Genomic DNA, 20,949 nt, shown 5'->3' with positions numbered 1-20,949 from the left:
ATATTTAAATTGAGCATAAACAATACTAAAAGGTTTGCCTATATCAGTTTGTGGGACAAAAACAAGTCAAATTGTGTTGCCTGGTGTTATCCTGTCCTCAGCTCAAATCCAAGTCTTCAATCATTTGCCATCTTTTGTACTAAACCAAACAGGAAGTATTCAAAAGGAATTCCTGCAAAGGTAAATGTTGGGATGCATATGCAACAATGAGTACTATGATGGGAAATCAAAATGTTCAGAGGCTGCTACTGCTGTGTGTGAATGGTAAATGGCACCATGATGTGCACGGGGTAGAGGGAAGCTATAACCTTATGACGTCACTTGATCAACATCAGCATCTGAATTACACACATCTTTGTGGCCATTTATCCGGGCACATCTGCGACTTCCCTGTATACCTGAAACTTTAGCAGAGTGCTAATGAAATTTTATGTCAAATTTTTTGGGGAACAGAAAGAAGTGGCTGGAAGCCAAATCTGGTGAGTAGGAATGGTGGGGAGCAATGACTGTGTAGTTGCATGCGAGAAACGTATGCGTTTTTAATGCACATTGCCATGTCGGAGAACCCAAGTACCATTGCGCAAGAGTTCAGGTCGTCTGCACAGAATATTTTCTGTCAGACACCTCCAAACCGCACAGTTGAACTTGGTGTTGACAGTCTGACCCTGGGGAGAAGAATTCACAGTAACGAATGTCAAAGAAAACCTACCTGGTTGCGTTCCTGACTTGATGTGCCTTCTTTGCTCTTGCACATTGAAATTTTGCCCCTTTTGAACTCGATTGCCATTCAAAACACTTCCTGAGTTAGACACAACATTTTATGTGCGCTCTCTGCTCACGCAACACTGGTCACAAAAACGTGTAACTCGGGTCCAGATGTTGCTCAAGAAACAGAACTCTGAATACTTACTCATGAAGTCTACAACTTCCAACTGCTCTTTGCACATTACTGTGCTGTACTCAGTTCAGACAACATCACAACAGGAGCAGTCTTTGATTTGTTTGATTGTCCCTCATAAATTCTTTGCGCCTTTTTCTTTCCTAAAAAATAAGCATTTTGGTCAGTTTTACAGGAAAGGTACAGACAATGTGTCTACAATGAGTAAAAAAACATCCAGAATGTGGGTCAGAATTGGGAGGTCATGTGTAAGATTTCAGCTTTCCGAAGGCACAATATAATCATAATTATATCTGTGGAGACAGACAGCATGGTTTATAATTCATATCAGCTTAATTATCGTGTAGAAGCTTTAAGGTACATGGCCTTTAGAGCAGTCCTTACTGTCTACATACAGAAATGCTTCTAGCAGATACAGAATTTCTGTAACAAGCATGACATTGAAAAAACTTTGCTGGGGCACCACTTTTTGTTTTACTGTTTAATTGTATGTACATGTGTTGTTTTATATTGTGTAACAAAATAGAGTCATAATATTAAAATACAAAGTGAACACACCATTTGTTTGCTTGTTTTCCTCCCAAAATCGACTATCTCTGCCATTGTGTCATACGCACAGCTGGTGTCTCATCACAGAGCCTGATAACCATCTGTCTGATTTTAGTAGTGGAGGTATGGCTGGTGTCGTAAGGCTTTAATGAGGTTTTAGACAGGTCTTCAATGTAGATGGAATGACAGAGGGAAACCATATGGGTCCCATTCGCTTCCTGTTCACACTTTATAGACAGCAGTTAGTCTAACAACTTGCTGACAGCTACAGTTTTCTGCTGTTCTGTGGTCCTATATATCTTGCTTTCTCTTTTATATATATTTTATCTGTGCCTCTCCTGGCTTATTTGCTGTATATTTGTCCTTCTCTCTCTTGCTCTTCTTTTTTCTCCAGCCATCATTTTTTTTCTTTTTTTGCTTCCTACTGCTTTACCATTTTCTCATTCTTTGTTTACTCCACTTGTCTTCCAGTAGTCAAAAACGGCATCCTCCTTCACATGTTTCCTTTTCTTCATGTCTATCATATCAACTCCTACCCTTGCAGACTTCCTCACTCTAAGTGCTCATCTGTCTCCTCTGACAGATTCATTTCTCTCACTTCACAACATCTCATGTGACATTTACATCTACACAAACATAGCTAATCGGATTCTGAACGCCAGTGTGGAAGGATTCCATTTAAACTCAGATGGACCACAGTGAGGCTAAGAGCAGTCCATTCTCAAACCAAGGCTCGGCCATCTCCTTCTGACTGACTTGTGTAAGCTTTCTGTGGAGCATGGCAGGTTTAGAGTCCTCAATAAACACTGACATCAACACCTGGGACCTTCCTGATCTGCGATATATCCAGCAGTGGTCCAGAAGGCCTGGTTGAATAAACACCAAGCCCAGGCCTTACACCTTCTTGGGCTTTGCTCTCCCCGTCGTCCCCCTGGCCGCCTGCCCAGCTGACTGTCTGCTTGGCTCCTAAAATCATCACCTGCTCCTAAACAGCTGTCCGTAGCCAAACACACACAAAACACACAGCTGCTGCATAAAACGAGTACATGGCCACATCTGCACGCAAATACACTATACACACAGCTGCTGGCCACAGCTGGTGCCCACGCTTTGGACAGAGAAATATACATGTAGGCATGCACATGCACACAATGGACACAGCTGCTTACCAAATGTGTCTGCTTCATCAACATGAGGAGAGAAGCGAAGAGAATGAAAGGCAGAAACAGAGAGAGACTGATTAACTGAATGACGCAGCACAAAGTCACGAGAAGAGAGACAAAAGAGTCAGAAACGGACAGACCAAAAGATGAAGGATTTAAGGTGAAGGATTTAAGGGGGGGGGGGGACTGTAAAGATAAAAAAAAAGAAAAAGAAAAAAATGAGGCTGAGAAAACTGCCAGTAGAAGTAAAACAGCCCTCAAAGACAGGATCAATTTAAAGTACCAGGCCGGGTCACATCTCAATTCCCCTAATTCAATCCAGATGCAGAAAATAAGTTTTTAATTGGTTTAAATACTGATCTCTATTCTGGGCGGTGTCACAGGTCTACAGGTATCTGCTGACGATTCCATTATTCTCAGATAAATAAATACAAATGTGATCCAATCTCTCACACGATACTTCCAAAAGCAGGTCGATACAAATGAGATTTGACAGACAGTGCGTCATTCCAACAGTAGTCAGAAAAGGTGCTTCTAAAAGGCTTCATTTATCTAAATTGTGGTATTTTACATTGAGCTCTGTAAAAGCTGCTATCTGACAATATTTCTTAATCTGACTGTGCTACTGATTTAAAACACAAGAAATAAACAGGCGACACATGAAAGGAGACATTATCTCTTGTGTATATGCGCCAGCTTTTTCCAAGACAGAGCTAATAGAAAGAGATCAGTTAAGCCTTCTCAATGCAGTGAACACAGTTTGCATTGACCCAAATGTGGACTTTCATTCTACCTGATGCTTTGGCAAGATCTTCCTCTGAAAGAAGATGGAAGTTTGATCATTGCTCAAATGAAACACAATATGTTGTAAGCAACATTTTCTTCTTAAGCTCAGAAAAGCTGGTCTGACAAAAAAAACTCAAACTCAAATCAAGCTCCATAAAATGCTACAAAGCAGACCTCGAGTTGAGAAATATTGGTCAATCACTACATGCGTAGGTTTTCCTGGCATCCCTTGTCCTACATACAATCAATTTATGGTCTTTCCCCAAGCTTAACCAAATAGTTATTTCAACCATAACCAAAATACGCCCCAATCTTAGCCAAGTCTTTTTTTGTCTAAACATAAAGATGTTCTGTGGAGTCTTCTTTTATACAAGGAAAGGCTGTTTACATTTAGAGTTTCTAACCAATATGTGTGGGTTTGGGGATTAAAAACTGTGTTGACTTTGGTAAACTTTTGCAAACACACATTTTTAAAACATTTTAAATCATGCACTGTTTACATCCATGTTTGATTGATTGCCTTTTAAGGTGCAACGCTATGTTTCTTGGCATGTTATCACCAATAACTTGTTTTTTCAGCAGGAACGTGTAGTGTTTTCACTGTGTGCTTGCACACGATACAAACGAAATAGTCTTACTTACTAACCAGACTGTAGCAGTGATCGAAAAAAACCTGCCAACTGACAAATGAAGTACAAATGTGTCATTTAGAAAGGCATATTTTCTGTTGTTATTTACATGCAGGTATTAAGGCCCGATGGTTTCTCTTTGAAATATTTGCTACTATTTTGGCCTGAAAATTTTAAACAAGCATGAACCCTTGGTACCAGTGTGTGCTATGCACGATAGATGCGCGACGAATGGTATCAAATGACGAGGCTGCACACAGGTAGTGAGAAGGTATGGCATCTACAAAGGCTCACTCTCGAGTTTGATGAATGTGCGAGCTGTTTGTTCAAATTCATTTGTAAAATGTCTTTTATTTGGAGTCAGTTTTTCAGTTGACTTATTTTATAACAGCAAGACAGCAGCGTGGTGACAATAACCAAAACCTCAGAGCAAGAGATGAAGACAAGAATTGCTCTAACCATATGTGATCTTTTCCTTCAAACAATAACTTAGAGAGCATCCCCACATCATAAAATCTGAAAGTGCTCTAGAGGCAAGTTCTCCATCTGTGCCCTATCACACATTTTAAGACTGTTTTGCTCCGTCTTTTCTGTCCGTCTTCCCTCTGATGCTTTCCTTTTATTGGGCCTCATTCACTAACAGTGCATAGATACAAATCTATGCTTTAACCGTGCGTAAGAACACGGGACGCACAAATCTGGGTTTCATCAATATTTTCTTTCCTGAAATTGTTCGTACTCGGTGAACAAATTTAGGATGACATTAGACAATGCGTACGAACAAATGATGACTGCCTGAGAAAATGTAAAGATACACCTTTTAACACATCAAAACAAACGGCATTCATTAAAAAAGGATTTAGTAAAGGACAATCTTGAAAACCGTTAATATACTAATGCATTGACTAAATGTATTAAATAGGCTAGCCATTAAATTGACGCCATTTAATCCTGTTTCCTTCGTTTATTTTGGGTCTGTGATGCGTTTTTTTCAGTCAACTTGAATATCGAACCATTTTTTAACCCTATGATCCTAGGCTATTTTATTTAGGGTAATTTCACTAGCTTCACTTTTAAGCTCATATACTGGTCATTGTTGGGGTTAACCATTCACCATACGCTACTGTGATATTTGCTAATACCTCTGTCGTAGTATCGGCCCATAAATACGTTGTTACCATTATTTTGTTCATATAAAGTGGGATGTAATTTCAGACAGTACAGAGGTCAGCTGTGATTTCAAAACTGGACTAACTGAAAACACTTCGTGTACAGAGGAACGCTGGGTTTAATCAGAAAGGGTACATTCTGCTGTTTATTTAGATATCCAGTACGTTGTGAAGCGATCGGGAGTTTGGGAATTATTCAATTAAAAGTAGCTGGGTGGAGATGGATGTAGCGCGTCATGCAGTGTAACGACGACGCAACTTCGATTATCTCCGCAACGCTTCGTTACACAGACGAGGCACCAACACTGTGCAGCTTTCCGGGGACATCCGCTTTGTCTGTGTGATGAATATTGGCTGTGATATTGCGGCCATCGGGTTCACAGGGTTACCCTGTGCCACGGTGCGCACTTCAGGGTACACAGCAGCCTCAGTAACAGCAGCCTACGCATCATCTTTTTTTAACCATAATTACTCCGGAGGAAACACTTTTGAAAAGTCTACCTTTTCTAACTTGCACCGCAAACACTATTGTTTCAATTTCCGCAGCTGTGAAACTGTTCTTTTTCATTTTTGGTTCCATCTCTGTCAACTTCTCTTCACTTCAGCGCTTTCTTCATGAAGCTGCAGACAAACGTCTGTCCTTATATGGAGAAACGGGGGCGTGTTAGTATGCTAATCGCAGAGCGCTGACACGCGCCTGTCAATTTAGAATTATTCTGATTCACTAACATACGCAAGATGGTGAGAACAAAATTGGCCGGAACGCACGTGTCATTAATCCCACGGTGATTTTGCGTGCGCACTCACTTTGTGCCAAAGTAAGAACATTTCTACGCACATATTAGTGAATGAGGGCCATTGTCTCCATGGTCTCCACTTTCACTTCATCTTTTACTTTACCACCACCCTCCTCCTCCTCAAATCTCTGAACATCACGACAGATTGGAAACAATGTACTGGACCTATTGAATATTATATTTGCATTAGTTATGAATAACTTAATATGAATATGTTCCACTCAAGGGAAATTAAGCTCACCACACCTTAACTAGAGGACAGGTGAGGTCAGAATTGAGCATCAGACCATTAAGCATGTGGTAGACTAAAAATTCAGTAAAAGATGAATACACAAACCATGAATTACATTTATTCACCATTAACCTATACTGGCATTTCACAATAACATATTGTGGGGAACATATTGCATATCTGAGTCAGCTGCTAAACAGCACCGCTTTGTACTGTGACCCTGTGCAGACTTTTGATTTTCTACTTATCGGATTTTCTACTTATCGGAATTTCTACGGCACCATCAACAGTCAGAATTTAGTATTCCAACAGACAAAATGCCACCAATTCAAATAAAAATACTTGATTTGTTCATGCCCTGTGGGACAACAGAAAGAAGTGTTCCCTGATTCGACATCCCAAATGGCAGGATGACACCATTTGTCAGGCCCTTCCCAAACTGTTCAAAAACAAACCTGTTCCATGAAATGACTTCACATCTTGGTCAGTTTAAAGGAAAGAATGTGGTTGGGGTCAAATTTATACTTCAGTAAGAATAGGTGACCTCTGTCATCATGGTTTTGCTCATAACCAGTGGTAATAATAATTAAGATGAAGCAATATTGACAGAACAGGAACAGTAGTCTCCTGTGTCGACCAATTTTATCTCTGAGGACTTTGTGGCTCCATAACAACATCACACTACTTCCTCCTTTACTTCTGATGGAAAAGAGAAATGACTTTGCCCAGAAGCCTTTATCACTTTAACATAAACACACATTGTTTTTTGACATTAGCTGAAACAACTGATGACTCACAGCCTTTTGCTCTAGCTCTGTTAACTAGCTCGGACCATTTATGTGATCTGAGCATCAAACTTCACTTATATCCAGTAAACTGTTTGAATGACAGACTTTTTTTTTTTTTTTTTTATCAATCCGAGACATCTTTAAATGGACGGCAATTTAACATCAATTCAATTGAAAAAGTAAAGCAAGAAAATGACAATAAAAGCCCAGACAGAGGCTCTTTAAGAGGCCAGACAAAAGCCTAAAATAGTCCCTAAATAATAAATGTAGAAGTGAAACTGAGACATACAGTAGATCAGACTAAACCACTGGACCTGCAGTTTTTACTTCAGACCGTTATATTTACTGTAAAGGGTAAATCTATTCTGAGACTCCAGCTGGAGACACATGGAGCAGAATACGCAAAGGAAGGTAATTGAATCATTTAAATATATTGGATTTTATTTATGTCATTTTTGACTGAAAACCATATTCTCTTGTCATCAGTTTTCATCCAGTGGCCTTAATGTCTAAAAACTAGACACACGAAGGGAAAGATCTGGATTAAGAGAGTTTTAACATTGCACGGTGTCTACTAAGACCTGCCACGAGTCAGCCAGCACTTGGTGGCTCAAGTGTTTAACATTAAGTGCGTTTTGTTAGACTTCCTCCTCCCTTTGCTTCACAGGTGTGAAGGAGGAAAGCAGGCAATTTCTTGGCAGGCTTATGATAATATTGATGGTGTCAGTGTAAGTGAATTGACTAACTGAGTTTTGTCCTTTAAGCTCATAACCAATAGTAACTCAGTAACCTCGATCATACCAGGTGGAACCATTAGTGATCCTGATTTACTGTGCGCGAGCAGAAAATATTTCAACTGGAGACAAAATGTCACACAAACCGAGACGAATGATTAGACAGGCGGGAAGGAACGAGGGAAGAGAGAAATCCAAAGAACTGGGGTTCCTGGTGAAATCAGTCAGAGGCTGAGCTAAACAAAAACACACAGGCACACTCCCACAAACAGTCTCTGCATGTGTTGCTAGCCAGCTTACAGCTAACATACACACTCCTGCGCAGCCATGTGCAGCAACGATGAACACACGCCTTTAGGCCATGTTAAGACATCAGAACTGCGTGAGAACATGTATCCCACTCATAGTTTTCAATGACGCACTGCTCTGTCAACAACAAAAAATAAACGCTGTCAACTAGCATCTTTATCCAGCTAAGCACTATCGGTCAAATTCAAAGAAGAGCATATACTTGCCAGAACAAATTGCCACAGTTTGCCTCATAATCACAGAGATGGAGGATTGAACAATTGTTTCCGTGATAACTCTTCAGAGCTGTAAAATAGTTTATAATTGTATTATAAAGAGCTGTGCAGTTGCGGCTTCTGATAAGCCTTCAAACTCATGAATCTATTATTCAAATCAGCCTTCCTCCCACACCAGTGAAGCCCTTTGTGTGTGTGTTGTTTTTTTTGGTGTTTTTTTTTAAATCAGCGCTGTTTTCAGTCTGAATGAACAGTTAGTAGATAAGGAGCTGTGTAGCTTTTAGCTTTTAAATGCTGGAATTCAATTTGGCTTAAAGATTATCCGAAACAACTGAGTTAAACTAATCAAAACACAGTTGTGCTGGGGCTTTATGTTCGGACACAACTGGTGAGGCAGAAGGAGATCGGTAGGTAGGCACGCAGTTACAGACTGGCAAACTAAAACACAAATCAATATCATTGCTTGTCATTTCCTTTTTAATTTTGTTTATAGCTACAAGCAGATGAAGGAGAGTGGGCAGGGTGCAGGAGAAACAAAAGAAAAAGGGAATAAAAATCTCTCTTAATAAGAAATACTCAATACAACTACTGAATATGACAGCAACACCCGTATGTTCCCTCTGACCTCCTCTTGAAATCATTCATTTCTATCCATTAAATTTATGAATGGTTCAGGAGATATGCAGCAGAGCATGATGGGAGTGTTATTGTCTGAAGCCTCGGGGTGAAAGTGTCACTATAAGCACTTCTTCTTTCTTCTCATTCAATCACTTAATTGTGCTTATATGTAACTGGTGTGTGTGTGTGTGTGTGTGTGTGTGTGTGTGTGTGTGTGTGTGTGTGTGTGTGTGTGTGTGTGTGTGTGTGTGTGTGTGTGTGTGTGTGTGTGTGTGTGTGTGTGTGTGTGTGTGTGTGTGGCACCACATTATATGTGTATGCATTCATAACCACTCGCAAATGGTCCCATGCATATATTTATACTGTATGTACATTCTAGGTAATATTGAGTTAACATGTATGTATTTGTGTGTGCATTCTGGTTGAGTCACCATCTTTGTGAGTGTAGAATAGTTTGCGTGTGCGTGTGTGACTGTGCTTGAATTCTCACAGGGACTCACATCATCATCATTACCCCGACAGCTGACAGTAAAATCCATATCAAATCTATAAGTCCATTTTCCTGTTTTCGTTCCTTTCTTTCATCACCCGACTCCCTTGTCTCCCATAAATAGAGGCTGCACCGTGACATGCCATTAGCTGTCCACGGATATATTATAAAAATGCAATGAAACACAGAGACAAAAAGTCAATAAGTGACAAACCCTGGGCTGCTGCATATTTTGCCACTCCACATACTTTGAGAATATCGCGCACATGGCATTGCCTTCAATGTTACTGTCACACTCTTTGTCTGACTCCTATGGCTTTTATTTTTATTTATTATCTTTCTGTAATGTCTCACTTATTTCACATCTTCTGTCTTTCCAGCTGTTTTCATTTCTTTGTCTCCATCATCAGCCATTATTTCTCTGTGTCCCTCTCTCCTTGGTTCCTCCATCTATCTGTCAATCTCACCCCCTTCATTCGGAGTATGATTTCACCTCCTGGTTTTTTTTTTGCCTTTCAGTTCATTCTGCAGAGCAGGGGGGTAATGTTGCTCTTCAGTTGGATAAATGTATGTTTAGCAAATGCCCTAATTATATCAACCAGAGCTAATAGGATAGATAATTACACATTATGCACAGGGGATCTTTTTCTCATTCTCTGTGTTTCCTTCATTCCCTCCTGCTGCTTCTTTTTATTCAGTTTCATCTCTCCTTTAATTCTCTGACTCTCTCAAGGCCATTATATGTAGTGTCTTTTTTTCTGAGAGAAGTATGTTGTTTTTGCACAAGTCATCGACATAAATTAGTTTTTTCTTGATCTTGTCAGTGCTCCACAATTATGTCTGTCTGTGTCGCTGGACCAGAAATGTAATACAGTAGCTGTTGTATACGAGTTTTATATTGTACATGACCAGAAACAGGTACGACAGAAAACACAGTCTCCACATAGCTCCCACTGAACAGACAGCTTTGAGGAGGTGCACATCATGCTTGGACCCTGTTTGATTTGGTTTGGAGAAAACTCACATATTTAGGTTCTGCGACAACTAACAGATGCATAATTCAGCCTTCACAGTTTCTAACAAAACTAATTTTACCAGTAAATTACCATAATCCCAGCAAATGGGATTTATTATCTCTCGATCCTTGTAACAACTGCAAAATTATAATGGCTGAGTAAGTGCACAACAGCTGCAGTCAGTTACCTTAACAGCCAACAGCTAAAGTTGCCAAGTGGAGGATGGAAATATCTCCTAAGTGCCTTCTTTTTCTATTTGTTTTCATTATTATTATTTCACAACGTTGATATATTATGAATCCTGTTTACAATCAATACCAGTGGTACATGTAATAAAAACCGTGTTTTAATATTGTCTGTCTGATTCCATCAAGCTAGTTACACTGAAACATGAGAATTATGAAGTGTTCTTTATTGTCAGTGCAAGAGATATTAGTGCAGATAAACTGAAATTGGTTTGACTGGCAGAGACATTATTGCTCAGTTACAGTTTCAAAACACTCGCATCAAGCCGACAGGCATGCTCGACCAAGAAATTTATATTGTGAAAAATCTGGCTTTTTTGTAGAAATTAGACTGAAAATTTGTCTTATTTGCTGATGTTATTGAGGGTTGTGAGACTTTAAATTGGGTTAAGACAAGTTTTACTTACTAAACTTTTCTGAAAATCTTTGTATTTTGATCACTATCATTTTAACAATAAAATCGCTATCAGAACAAGTAAGGAGAAAGTTTGAAGCTTATTGGATTGAGAAACAAAGGAAACTATTAAGGCAACCCTGAATGAGTACATTACCTCATTAATTTGCATTTGGCTACTCATATGGTTTGGTTTGGTTTGGTTATACCTCTGTGTATTGGAACTGTGCTGATTGTATAGATCTTCAGTGCTGTCAGGTTAAAGCGTTGTCTACTGTCATTGTTACAATTTTGCGTTCTTTCAGAATTAACTTTTTGGGCAAAGCATGTAAACGTATAAACATTCTTTCAAAGTCATATATTAAATGATTCTGGACAAACATGGATGTGAAATGGAACTTGATTAGTTGGCTGAGGCATAAATCCGCAAGGCGGTAGTTCAGTTTTTTGTTTTGTTTTGTTGTTGGTTTTTTTGCGATGCTGACACACTGAGATGCAAGCCACAAGTTTAACAAAAAAGTCCAACTCCAAACATCATAACTTCAGCAGCGGCGCATTCATCAGCCACAAGTTCTCTCCATTCTACTGTTGCCCACTTAAGAAGCACAGCTCCAGTCGTGTTAAAAGGCTGCAACAATATATTCATTGATAGACTGGTTAGAAAACAGAACAGAGAATTAATCAACAAATGTTTTGATGACTGAATTATCACAAACATTTGAAAGTTGCCGCCTGTCAAAAGTAAGGATTTGATTCTTTTCTTTCACTGTACTAAAGTGAACATCGTGTGGCTTTGGACTGTTGGTTGATGAAACAAGACATCTTAAGATGTCACCTTGGGTTGTGCAAAATTATAACAGGAATTTTATAACATTGTCTGATACTTTAGAGACAAAACCAATTATTAATGATTATTACAGAAAATAATTGATAGATTAATAAAAAATCAATGTATTTTTACAGAGAACTGCAACTCCGCTTCTTTGATGGATTTCTTACTTCACGGTGAGTCTTAGGCAACGGTTGAACATTATATTTTTCATCTGTGGATTGGGTGGAATTTTATTTATTTTTAATTCCTGGATAATCTTGTGTACAAAATGATTCAAGATTAACTGACAGTCATTTTATTTTGTTGCTGTATTTCATTGGAACTGCATTTCCATTTAAATGCACTGCCTACAATCCACTGGCAGTGCAATTAAAATTGCACCCCTTATTAAAATAATTGCTGACACTATTATTGAGCCATTAACCTTGCCATTGACAACCCCTCACTCTCACTCAGTATAACAGTGAGCATCCAACAGGACCTCTAGCAATCTCAACATCATTTGCAACAGTAAGAAATCGACAAAAATCACGTAAGGCAGAGACGTATTTGGGAAAAAAACTGACAGACAAAATGCCCTGTCAAACATCTCTCCTGTCGCTTCAAGGGACAAGGCAATACTTCACAGATTAATAGAAGAGGGAAGAGAGGAATTCCACAGCCTAAGGTTGAAATTTAGGTGCAAATTAAATTCCACCCTTATACTCTCCCAGCACTGCCTGAGGGTATCCCACGACCTCTGCAACCGAAAGGTCAATATCAGGAAGGGTTGGCCAAGAGGAAGTGGAATCGGAGGCAAAACAAAATCGGGATCAAAGCAAAAAAGGGGAGAAATACATGTAGAAAGTCAAGAGCAAAACTCGAGGAGGAGGGACTGGGGATCAAGAGAAATAATACAAGAAAAAGACACTGGATTAGAGTGGGAGAGAAAAGTAAACTCTCATCTAAACTATAATCATCTCTCCTTTCATATCTGTCATACCCCAACAAGATGTCTGATTCTTTCTTCTCCCCAGACAGGTAATCAACTCCTATCAGATTCAGACCACTACCTAAAGGACAGAGCTTCAAATATTTGAACTAGCTGGGGAGTGTTTGATTTACACAAACAGAAATTTAAGCATCCTTGGAGGGCACAAAACAAGGTAAGACGCCGCAAGATAAACTTAAATAAACCACAGAACGCCTGTTATTCAGTGTATAGTTAACCCCAATTTGGCAATCAAATCTTGATGTAGTGGATTTGGGAAGAGACCAATTTGAAATTCATAACATCTACAGAACAAATGATCATGAACTGCATATGAAAAAGCTCGACTTTGCCACAAAGCAAAATAAACACAAGATCTAGAAAATAAAAAGCAGAGCAGCTAATAGCAAAGACAGTGTAAAAAAAAAAAAAAAAAAAATACATTAAATATCTTTTGGAAGTCAGATAACAGGTCTCCCCAGTGGGTTTAATGCACTGTACCAAAACAACTATCGTTTCAACTGGCATGGTACATCTTTTACATTTGATTTCAAAAGACATGCAGTGTGAATAATTTCTCAAACAAAATGTTTAACTTGACTGTTAGACGGCGCTTTTAAGTCAAAGTACAGACAACATAAACTCCCATACATAAAACAGATAATAAAGATGTACTTTTGCCTTTATTCTTTTTTTTCTTTGTAGTCTTAATCCCTTCTCCTGGATCATGATTGTTTCCTGATTAGACTCTTTTAATATCCGTCCCAGTGGGGAGCCGTTACCACGGATACAGCCTAGGCTGTAGCGCAGCATGTGGCTAACTGTTACAGCTAAGATGGTCCCGGGTGATTTTTCATTAACTGGTCATAAAAGAGGCTCTTTGAGCCATTGCACAAGGCCTCAGATCTTCTCCACAGAGCACTGAAAGGGACTGCGCAGAAACCAAAAGTCGATGCAAGTCAGGGAGGAAAATATGGAGGTAATATTGTGTCTCTAAAAACGAGTCAAATAAGCAATTGGGAATTTTGCTGTATTTCTTCATATTCCCCATTGTTTTCTCCCAATTTGGAAAGTCCAAGACTCCGTCTACTGCAGTCTCTGTCACTGCTTATCCTGCTGTTTTCTTGCAGTGGGCTGCTGTCAGGTGCTACGTCCATAACATGCGGTGCCACCAGCCATCTTTTTCTTTTACCTCAATCGCAACAATTTCCTACCTGCAAACACGGCGAATTATGTTTGCGAGAACACACAACCAAGCTGGAGTATGTGCTACTGGGAATTGAACCAACTTAAAGCCATTATTAAATATTTAATCATCCCATGTGTCCAGCATTTAATGAAAGTCCTCCGCTGATAATTTGAACTTGCAGACCTCCAATATCCAGATCTACTAGCACAGTGTTAGCGCATGGCAACATCAAAACACCGACATTATGCAGACTCTATGTAGTATGGCTGTCAAGTTTTCTATTGTCTGCAGTAGATTTAGAAAACCAATGATTCCAAGTGAGCCATGTCATCCATCAGCACAATTTACTGCAGCTTGACAGGAAACTACAGTGAGCTGTTGTCATGAAAAATGGCAAACACTGCAGACAGATATATGAGGTAGAGACTATTAAAGAGGCGATCAGCACCACAAAGCTAAATGGATCACTTTCAGTTTTCTAATTAGTCTCATCACACTACTTAGTTCATTCATGATGTGCAATAGAATGTGACAAATCCACATTATCTGAATCCATAAAACAGCAGGGTGGAACATAGAAATAAGTTAGTGTCATTTGCCCAGAGGAAGCTGACCACGATTTCTGATCTCACTACACAAAAAGACCAGAGAATTTCCAAATAGGGTTTGCTGATATTAGTATGCTCAGTTATGCAGATTCATCGAATGATATTTTCAGGTGTAGCACGTGTCGATTTCTCAGGGTGCGCTGCTCATACAGTGTTCCGGTAGTTCTTAATCATGCCCCTCTGTACCAGGAGTCCTGCTGGTTTTATGTCCTACCAGGTAGTTAATTGCATTCACTTGGGGTCCAAGGTGTAAATCACTCCCTGAGTAGACAGCAAGAATGAAAACCAGCAGGGTATGTGTCTTGACATTGTGGACTGAAAACCACTGGGCCTGGTTGAGACTTAATCAGTGAAACATCCATGTTCACAAGTGTGCTTCAAAAAAAAAAAAAAAAAAAAATTAGGACTGTAAAATAATTTTCCATAAAGAAAAATATATTTTTTTGTATATTTGTAAAAGTTAAACATTATCTCATTATATCGAATAAGGGATGGAGAAAACCATTCCTGCAGATTTCTGTTAGATTTCTCTTTGAGAAAGCTAATGTTTGTCTGTTTACATGAGAAATCAGCTTTTAATCTGTTTTGTACACAAGTGCAGGACCAGAACTTCAAACATTAGAAAAACCATGTTGGCAAAGCGAGTCCCACTTAAATGGAAAATGTTACTAAGTAGCATCTCGACGCCAAAATGAGTTCTTCTCCGTTTCTGTAAATTTTAACTATTGAAAAGTTCAGACACTTTCCCACTGTGAAGAAAAGCATGGTGAGGTCTGTCACCTCACTATGCCATCATATAGATTCAAAACACACATACATACACACACACACACATACGGTACTGTGACAAAGTTATTTCAGCGCATGTAAATGCATTCTCCAGTTACGTAGTTTCTTAAGTGTAAGTAAGCACTGCTGAGAGAAAACACCTGCCGTGAAATCACAACAACTTAGTTAGTTAGTTATACCATCAGAGTTTAACTGAGTGAGAGATAAAATAAGAAAAATAAACTAAACCAATTGACTCTAATCTATGCACCTACAATGCTGTGCTCTCTGATGAGTGCCACATTACCCTTTAAACTCCATCTTTGCGTGGGTGGCAGAGTTTGCAGCGTTAAGTTCAGTTGTGGAGACCTTTGCCTCAAGATTTGGATAACACTTCTAACCTTTGGCGTTAATCAGAGTAAACACCAGCTGGTACCCAGAAGGGTGCTTGAAAAAAAACAAATATTGTATTTTTGAATATTAAAATGAAATGGCACACACTTTTTCAGTCAATTCACATAATTTTTTTCTGGAACAGTTTTTCAGTAGTCGAGTTTGTCAAATTAAATCACTAACCCTCCCATCCAACTGCCTCTCAGTGTTTCTCCATTATCCCATTATATATACACAAGTAAACACCATTCTGTGTCATACAGGGAAAAGAAATACAGCCTTCGCAATCTAAACATTGCCACGTTGCCACTTGTTGATGTTATGTATTTGTTGTATACATAAAGCTGAAGTGTTTTAATGTAGAATTTCAAAGATATAAGTTTTAGCAATAACAAAAGGTTTGTATTCCTCTGGGCTGGCAACAACCATACGTGAAAGCATTACATTTTACAGGGTGTCCCATCCGTCTGTACGATCCTGAGCTACTGCATTCGCAAGAATTGGACAAAATGAAGTTACAGTGACCTTGACCTTTGACCCCAGATATCAAATCACTTCATCCTTGAGACCAATTGGGCATTTGTGCCAAAGTTGAAGAAATGTACTCAAGCTGTTCCTGAAATAATGTGTTCATGAGAATGGGACGGATAGATGTGGTGGATGGGACGTTACAGTGACGCTGACCTTTGACCACCAAAACGTAATCAGTTCCTTCTTGCGCTTGTGCCAAATCCAGATTAATTTCCTCTGCAGAGAAGAGTTTTCCTACCACTTAATATTGAAACAATTCCATAACGATAAACTGTTTCTTCACTTTACTTTAGATTTTTTTTAAATGTTGATATTCAAGTCACAGCTTCAAAGTGAGCCTGAAGGAGTCAGTGGACTTTTAAATGACACAATTCACTGAAACCTCTTTCTGGGGGTTAGATAAATTAGTCTCTGTGAGGCACTCTTGTGTGACATTGCTTTAAGATGGCCACAGAGATACTTATTTTTTTACCTAAATAAATAAAATCACTTCTTGATGGAATATCTCCATAAAATAAAGCAGATTCACAGCAATAACATTAAAGTGTTCAAATGTATGTAAAATTATAAGAATAAAAGTCAAAGCGTGGTGTCCTTTGGTTTTAGTATTGGGTCACACTGAAAACAGTTTGATCATGATAGAAAAATAATCATTTTAAAATAGACGTCACTATACTTAGAAGTGGAAAGAGTCATCCATGTAAATAAATATTTGGTTTATAATAATGTCAGGAAAGTGGACGAAAGAGAAATGAGGAAGATCACAGGAAAAGGTGCATGGGAGAGGAACAAGAAACTAATTGTCACAGATGTGACCTGTTTTCTTCAGCATCTATGAGCATTAGGAGGAAGAGGAAAAGAAGCAGTCAAAGAAAATGAACTACTGCGGTGGCCCATTTATGAAAGTAAAAACTTGGCATGCCCTTGTGTTTAACTTCATCGCAGACTCTTCTGTTAAGTAGCTTTGAGCAGATTTGCAACCTGGATGGCAAAAAGTCAGACAAAGGCAACTGTGGGAGAAACTGTTCAATAAATAGAGAGCGTAGAGGAACTTACTTTTGCCAGCAGTGATAATGCCAGACGTTCAGTGGCTGATTTGAAAACAGCTGTGTGTTGCTTTTTGTAGCTCTCCTCTGACTTGTTTTCTGTCTGGACACAAAACATACAACATACACACACGACAATAAGGCTATGCAAAGCTTGATGTTTTAGCCCAATTACGATCAGTACATATATAGTTAAATGCAATAACTGCATTTTAGGCAACAAAATTAAAGAGAAGTTGCTTTCAAATGTTTTTCCTGAAATGCTTTTTTTAATTTGTTGTTGTCTTCAAACTGATGCGTTGTTTTTATGTTGCAGAATGAATACTGGACTGGTCTCACACCTCCCTGACGGTATCGTGTGATGGATGAGTTTTGCTAAAAACCTTTGCACAGTACTGTATCTCTAAAGAAAGAAAGAAAGAAAGAAAGAAAGAAAGAAAGAAAGAAAGAAAGAAAGAAAGAAAGAAAGAAAGAAAGAAAGAAAGAAAGAAAGAAAGAAAGAAAGAAAAGAAAATGAAATACTATACTGACACATTTTCCTACCTCATACTGTCCTGGACTTGGGGCCTCTATTGATTCCTTGTTGTGAAAAACAAAGCTGCGCTGAGCACTGGAGCCAAAGCCTCCCTTCCTGGTTTGCTCCAAAAATGCCTTTTTAAAACTCTCACCGGCTAAACCATGCTCAAACACATTGTAGGAACCTGGACCTGGACAGAGTACAGAAAGGGATTGTCATCATACGTTTATCAAGAAAAAAAAAAAAAAAAAAAGGGTTTAAGACAACAACATCACAGAATATTGGTACCTGTGAAACACTTTTTAAAGTCAATGAAGACTATTTAAGTTTGTGTACTTGGGGACAGTGGGACTTTGGTTTGTTTGGGATATTCGGCGTGTATTGTTTGTGTGTTGGGGTTGGCCTTTGTTTGTTACGGCCATCCGTCTTTGTTTGATAATTGCCGTCCGTGTGGGACGTGTCCTAATTAGTCTTTTTATATATATATATATATGCATCACAACCAACCTGTGTCACTTTATAAAACTGTATATTTTTGTTTAAATTTATAGGCAAGTAAAGGTAGGGATATTCCGTTTAGATCTTGAGTTTTTTTGTTGTTGTTGTTAATTAGGAGGTCAGCAGGCTGTAACCATACAGCAAATCAGGTCAACCCGTTCCCTTGAAATAAGCGTGTAGCATTCTCCTTTATTATTAGGTAAGGTGAATTGTTACAAAGTGTTTGATGGGGGTCACACAGAGCTTCCAGTGACTCAACCGACAGTCTCGTTAACTCAACAGGTAAAAGATTTGACTTCACCAAGGTTGCTATTAATGGTTCAGATTCCACCTTGGCCTGTTGATGGTGATTCAACTTTTAGTGAAGTTGAAACGTTTGGAGAAATTGGAAAAGTTTTGCATCCACTACACATTACAGGAAGATATTTAATATCACTGCAGACCCCATTGAAAACACGTATATCTACTATCCAAAGAATGTCTGCGGCAATTTTGATCGCATCTGAATGAATATTTGTGGACGGTGGAGAAAGTAATTTTTCAGGAGTTTTTGGATATGATAAAGCCTCCAAAAACGCAGTTGTTTACAGAGAATAATAATAACGCGGAATAATAATTCTTTGAAGAACAATAAGTCTTTCGCACCATCGGTGCTGGGCCCTAAATATGTCTGCAAGTGTGAATGGCTGCTTTAGGAAAAGAAAAAAAAAAAAAAAAAAGAATGATTTTGCACATCTAACAATACCATTGCTCTGTGTGCTACCACTTAAGAACGAGCAATTTAGATCCAAGTAACTAAAAAAAAACCTGTTCCATCTGCCAACACATTTTTTCCTAATTTTATTTGAAAAAAAAAATTCAAAACACAAGTAAACAGAAAAATACACCAGTTTTCAAATCAACACAAATGAGAAACATTTGTGTTTTTCTGGTAAAAAGACATAAGATTACAACAGCAAAAGTTAACATTTGCTGAGCAGTGGCAACAGCGGCCACAGAGGCCAAATTCTAATTACAGAATTCTGTTGCATTAAATTCTACTTAACGGCTTTGTGTCCGCGAGGGGATAAGCGCAGGGCCACCTACAGAATCTGAGGCTACAAGAAAGAAATTAGATACCGTAAATTGTACGGACGTTGAAAGATCTGTTCCCGTCAAAGCCAAGACAAAGGAAAAGATATGCTCCTCACATGCTAGGCTTTAGTTCTCTGCTGGCATTGTCCACAAGGGTACCAGGGTAACTATGCAGACCGTGTCAGCAGCGAAGCTTCAGTGTATGACGCCGCATTTCTGCAGTATCTGACTGCTGAGATCCTGGAGCAAGCTGGATGCTGCCCGCCGCAACAAAAAGACAAGGATCATTCCTTGTCACCTGCAGCGGGCCGTCCACATTAATGAAGAGCTCAGCAAGCTGCTGCAAGCGAAAAGTGCACCCTTTTTTTTTTCTTGAGTGAGATCTGACTCACTCTACAAAATAACAATGCAAGCACAGGCGCTGGGAGCACGAAGTGAGAATGAAAGACCTGCCACTCTCCCTGTTACAAGTCACTCCAGCATCAAAGGGATTTTGAAGCTTTAATTTTTGGGTAAAAAGAGTTACATATTGAGGATGAAAAAACTAATTATTTGAACTAAAAACAAGCAAAAAGGGTTCTGTACAATGTGTAGGCAGGGCCTTAAAATGAATCATGTAGAACACAAAGACACTACATCTTAGGAATTAAGTCCAGTTTCATGCTCTACAACCTATTCACTAAGCACTCTCACAGATCTGCACTTTAACATTACAATCAAACACTGGGAGATGTTTAGAGAAGAAACTGCAAAAATATATTTAATATTATTGTGGCCATAAAGTCTGAAGGTTATTTTATACATGAATGGCTGTTGTTAAGTGTAATATAGGCAGCCTGAGCAATAAAGGTACACAAAGTGCTGGTCTTAATATCTTATATATGTTGTTTCAAAGGTTAAATGCAAACAGACGTATGACATGACTCATACGTAGATAACACACACACACACACACACACACACACACACACACACACACACACACACACACACACACACACACACACACACACACACACACACACTTTAACTTGCGCAGCCCAAGTATATATTGTGGCCCATTTTAGCATTTTTCATGAAAAAAAATATATATATATATCTGTCAGAGAACAACACGATCTGCACCATTGGTCAGCCATATGCAGCAACTTCCATTTCGAATTAAAAGCCCCCACTTGAAAATACAAGCCGTTCGGCGCTCCATACACAGTCTAGGGTTATGAACTCTTGTGTTTCTTTCAGGGAGGGCTGTGGGTCACCATGATAGATGTATCCAAGTTGAAACATTGGGTTTCATCTTCAGTAAATCTTATATAAGAAAGCCTTTCAAATCTTTATTTGTAACTTTTTTTTTTAGACAAACACAAGTTGCGTGCCGTGCAGTAACTGTGTTGGACTAATGGCTTCTCTGTGTTCAGTCCCCTTGTTAGTGTCTGCATGTGAGGGGGCATCTTTAAATTGTAGCTACAGAAAATACGCTCCCCCTCTAAC

The 20,949-nt window shown here is 38.9% G+C and overlaps 1 protein-coding gene across 1 annotated transcript in view; it reads right to left on the bottom strand.

Annotated features, from left to right (window-relative positions):
- stpg2 (sperm-tail PG-rich repeat containing 2) overlaps nt 1–20,949 on the bottom strand; it is a 59,055-nt gene that overhangs the window by 18,811 nt on the left and 19,295 nt on the right. The window contains exons 9-10 of the mRNA XM_069699420.1: nt 17,913–18,076; nt 17,380–17,472 (exon numbers count right to left, since the gene is read on the bottom strand). Coding sequence (XP_069555521.1) covers nt 17,380–17,472; nt 17,913–18,076 — 257 coding nt within the window. The remainder of the gene's footprint in view (nt 1–17,379; nt 17,473–17,912; nt 18,077–20,949) is intronic.

Source organism: Brachyistius frenatus, unplaced genomic scaffold (assembly GCF_029030835.1).
Source record: "Brachyistius frenatus isolate BFR_SWC_R1_liver_20210118 unplaced genomic scaffold, ASM2903083v1 Contig_30, whole genome shotgun sequence".
Classification (NCBI taxonomy): Eukaryota; Metazoa; Chordata; class Actinopteri; family Embiotocidae; genus Brachyistius; species Brachyistius frenatus.
This window is presented reverse-complemented; position numbering and strand designations above follow the sequence as displayed.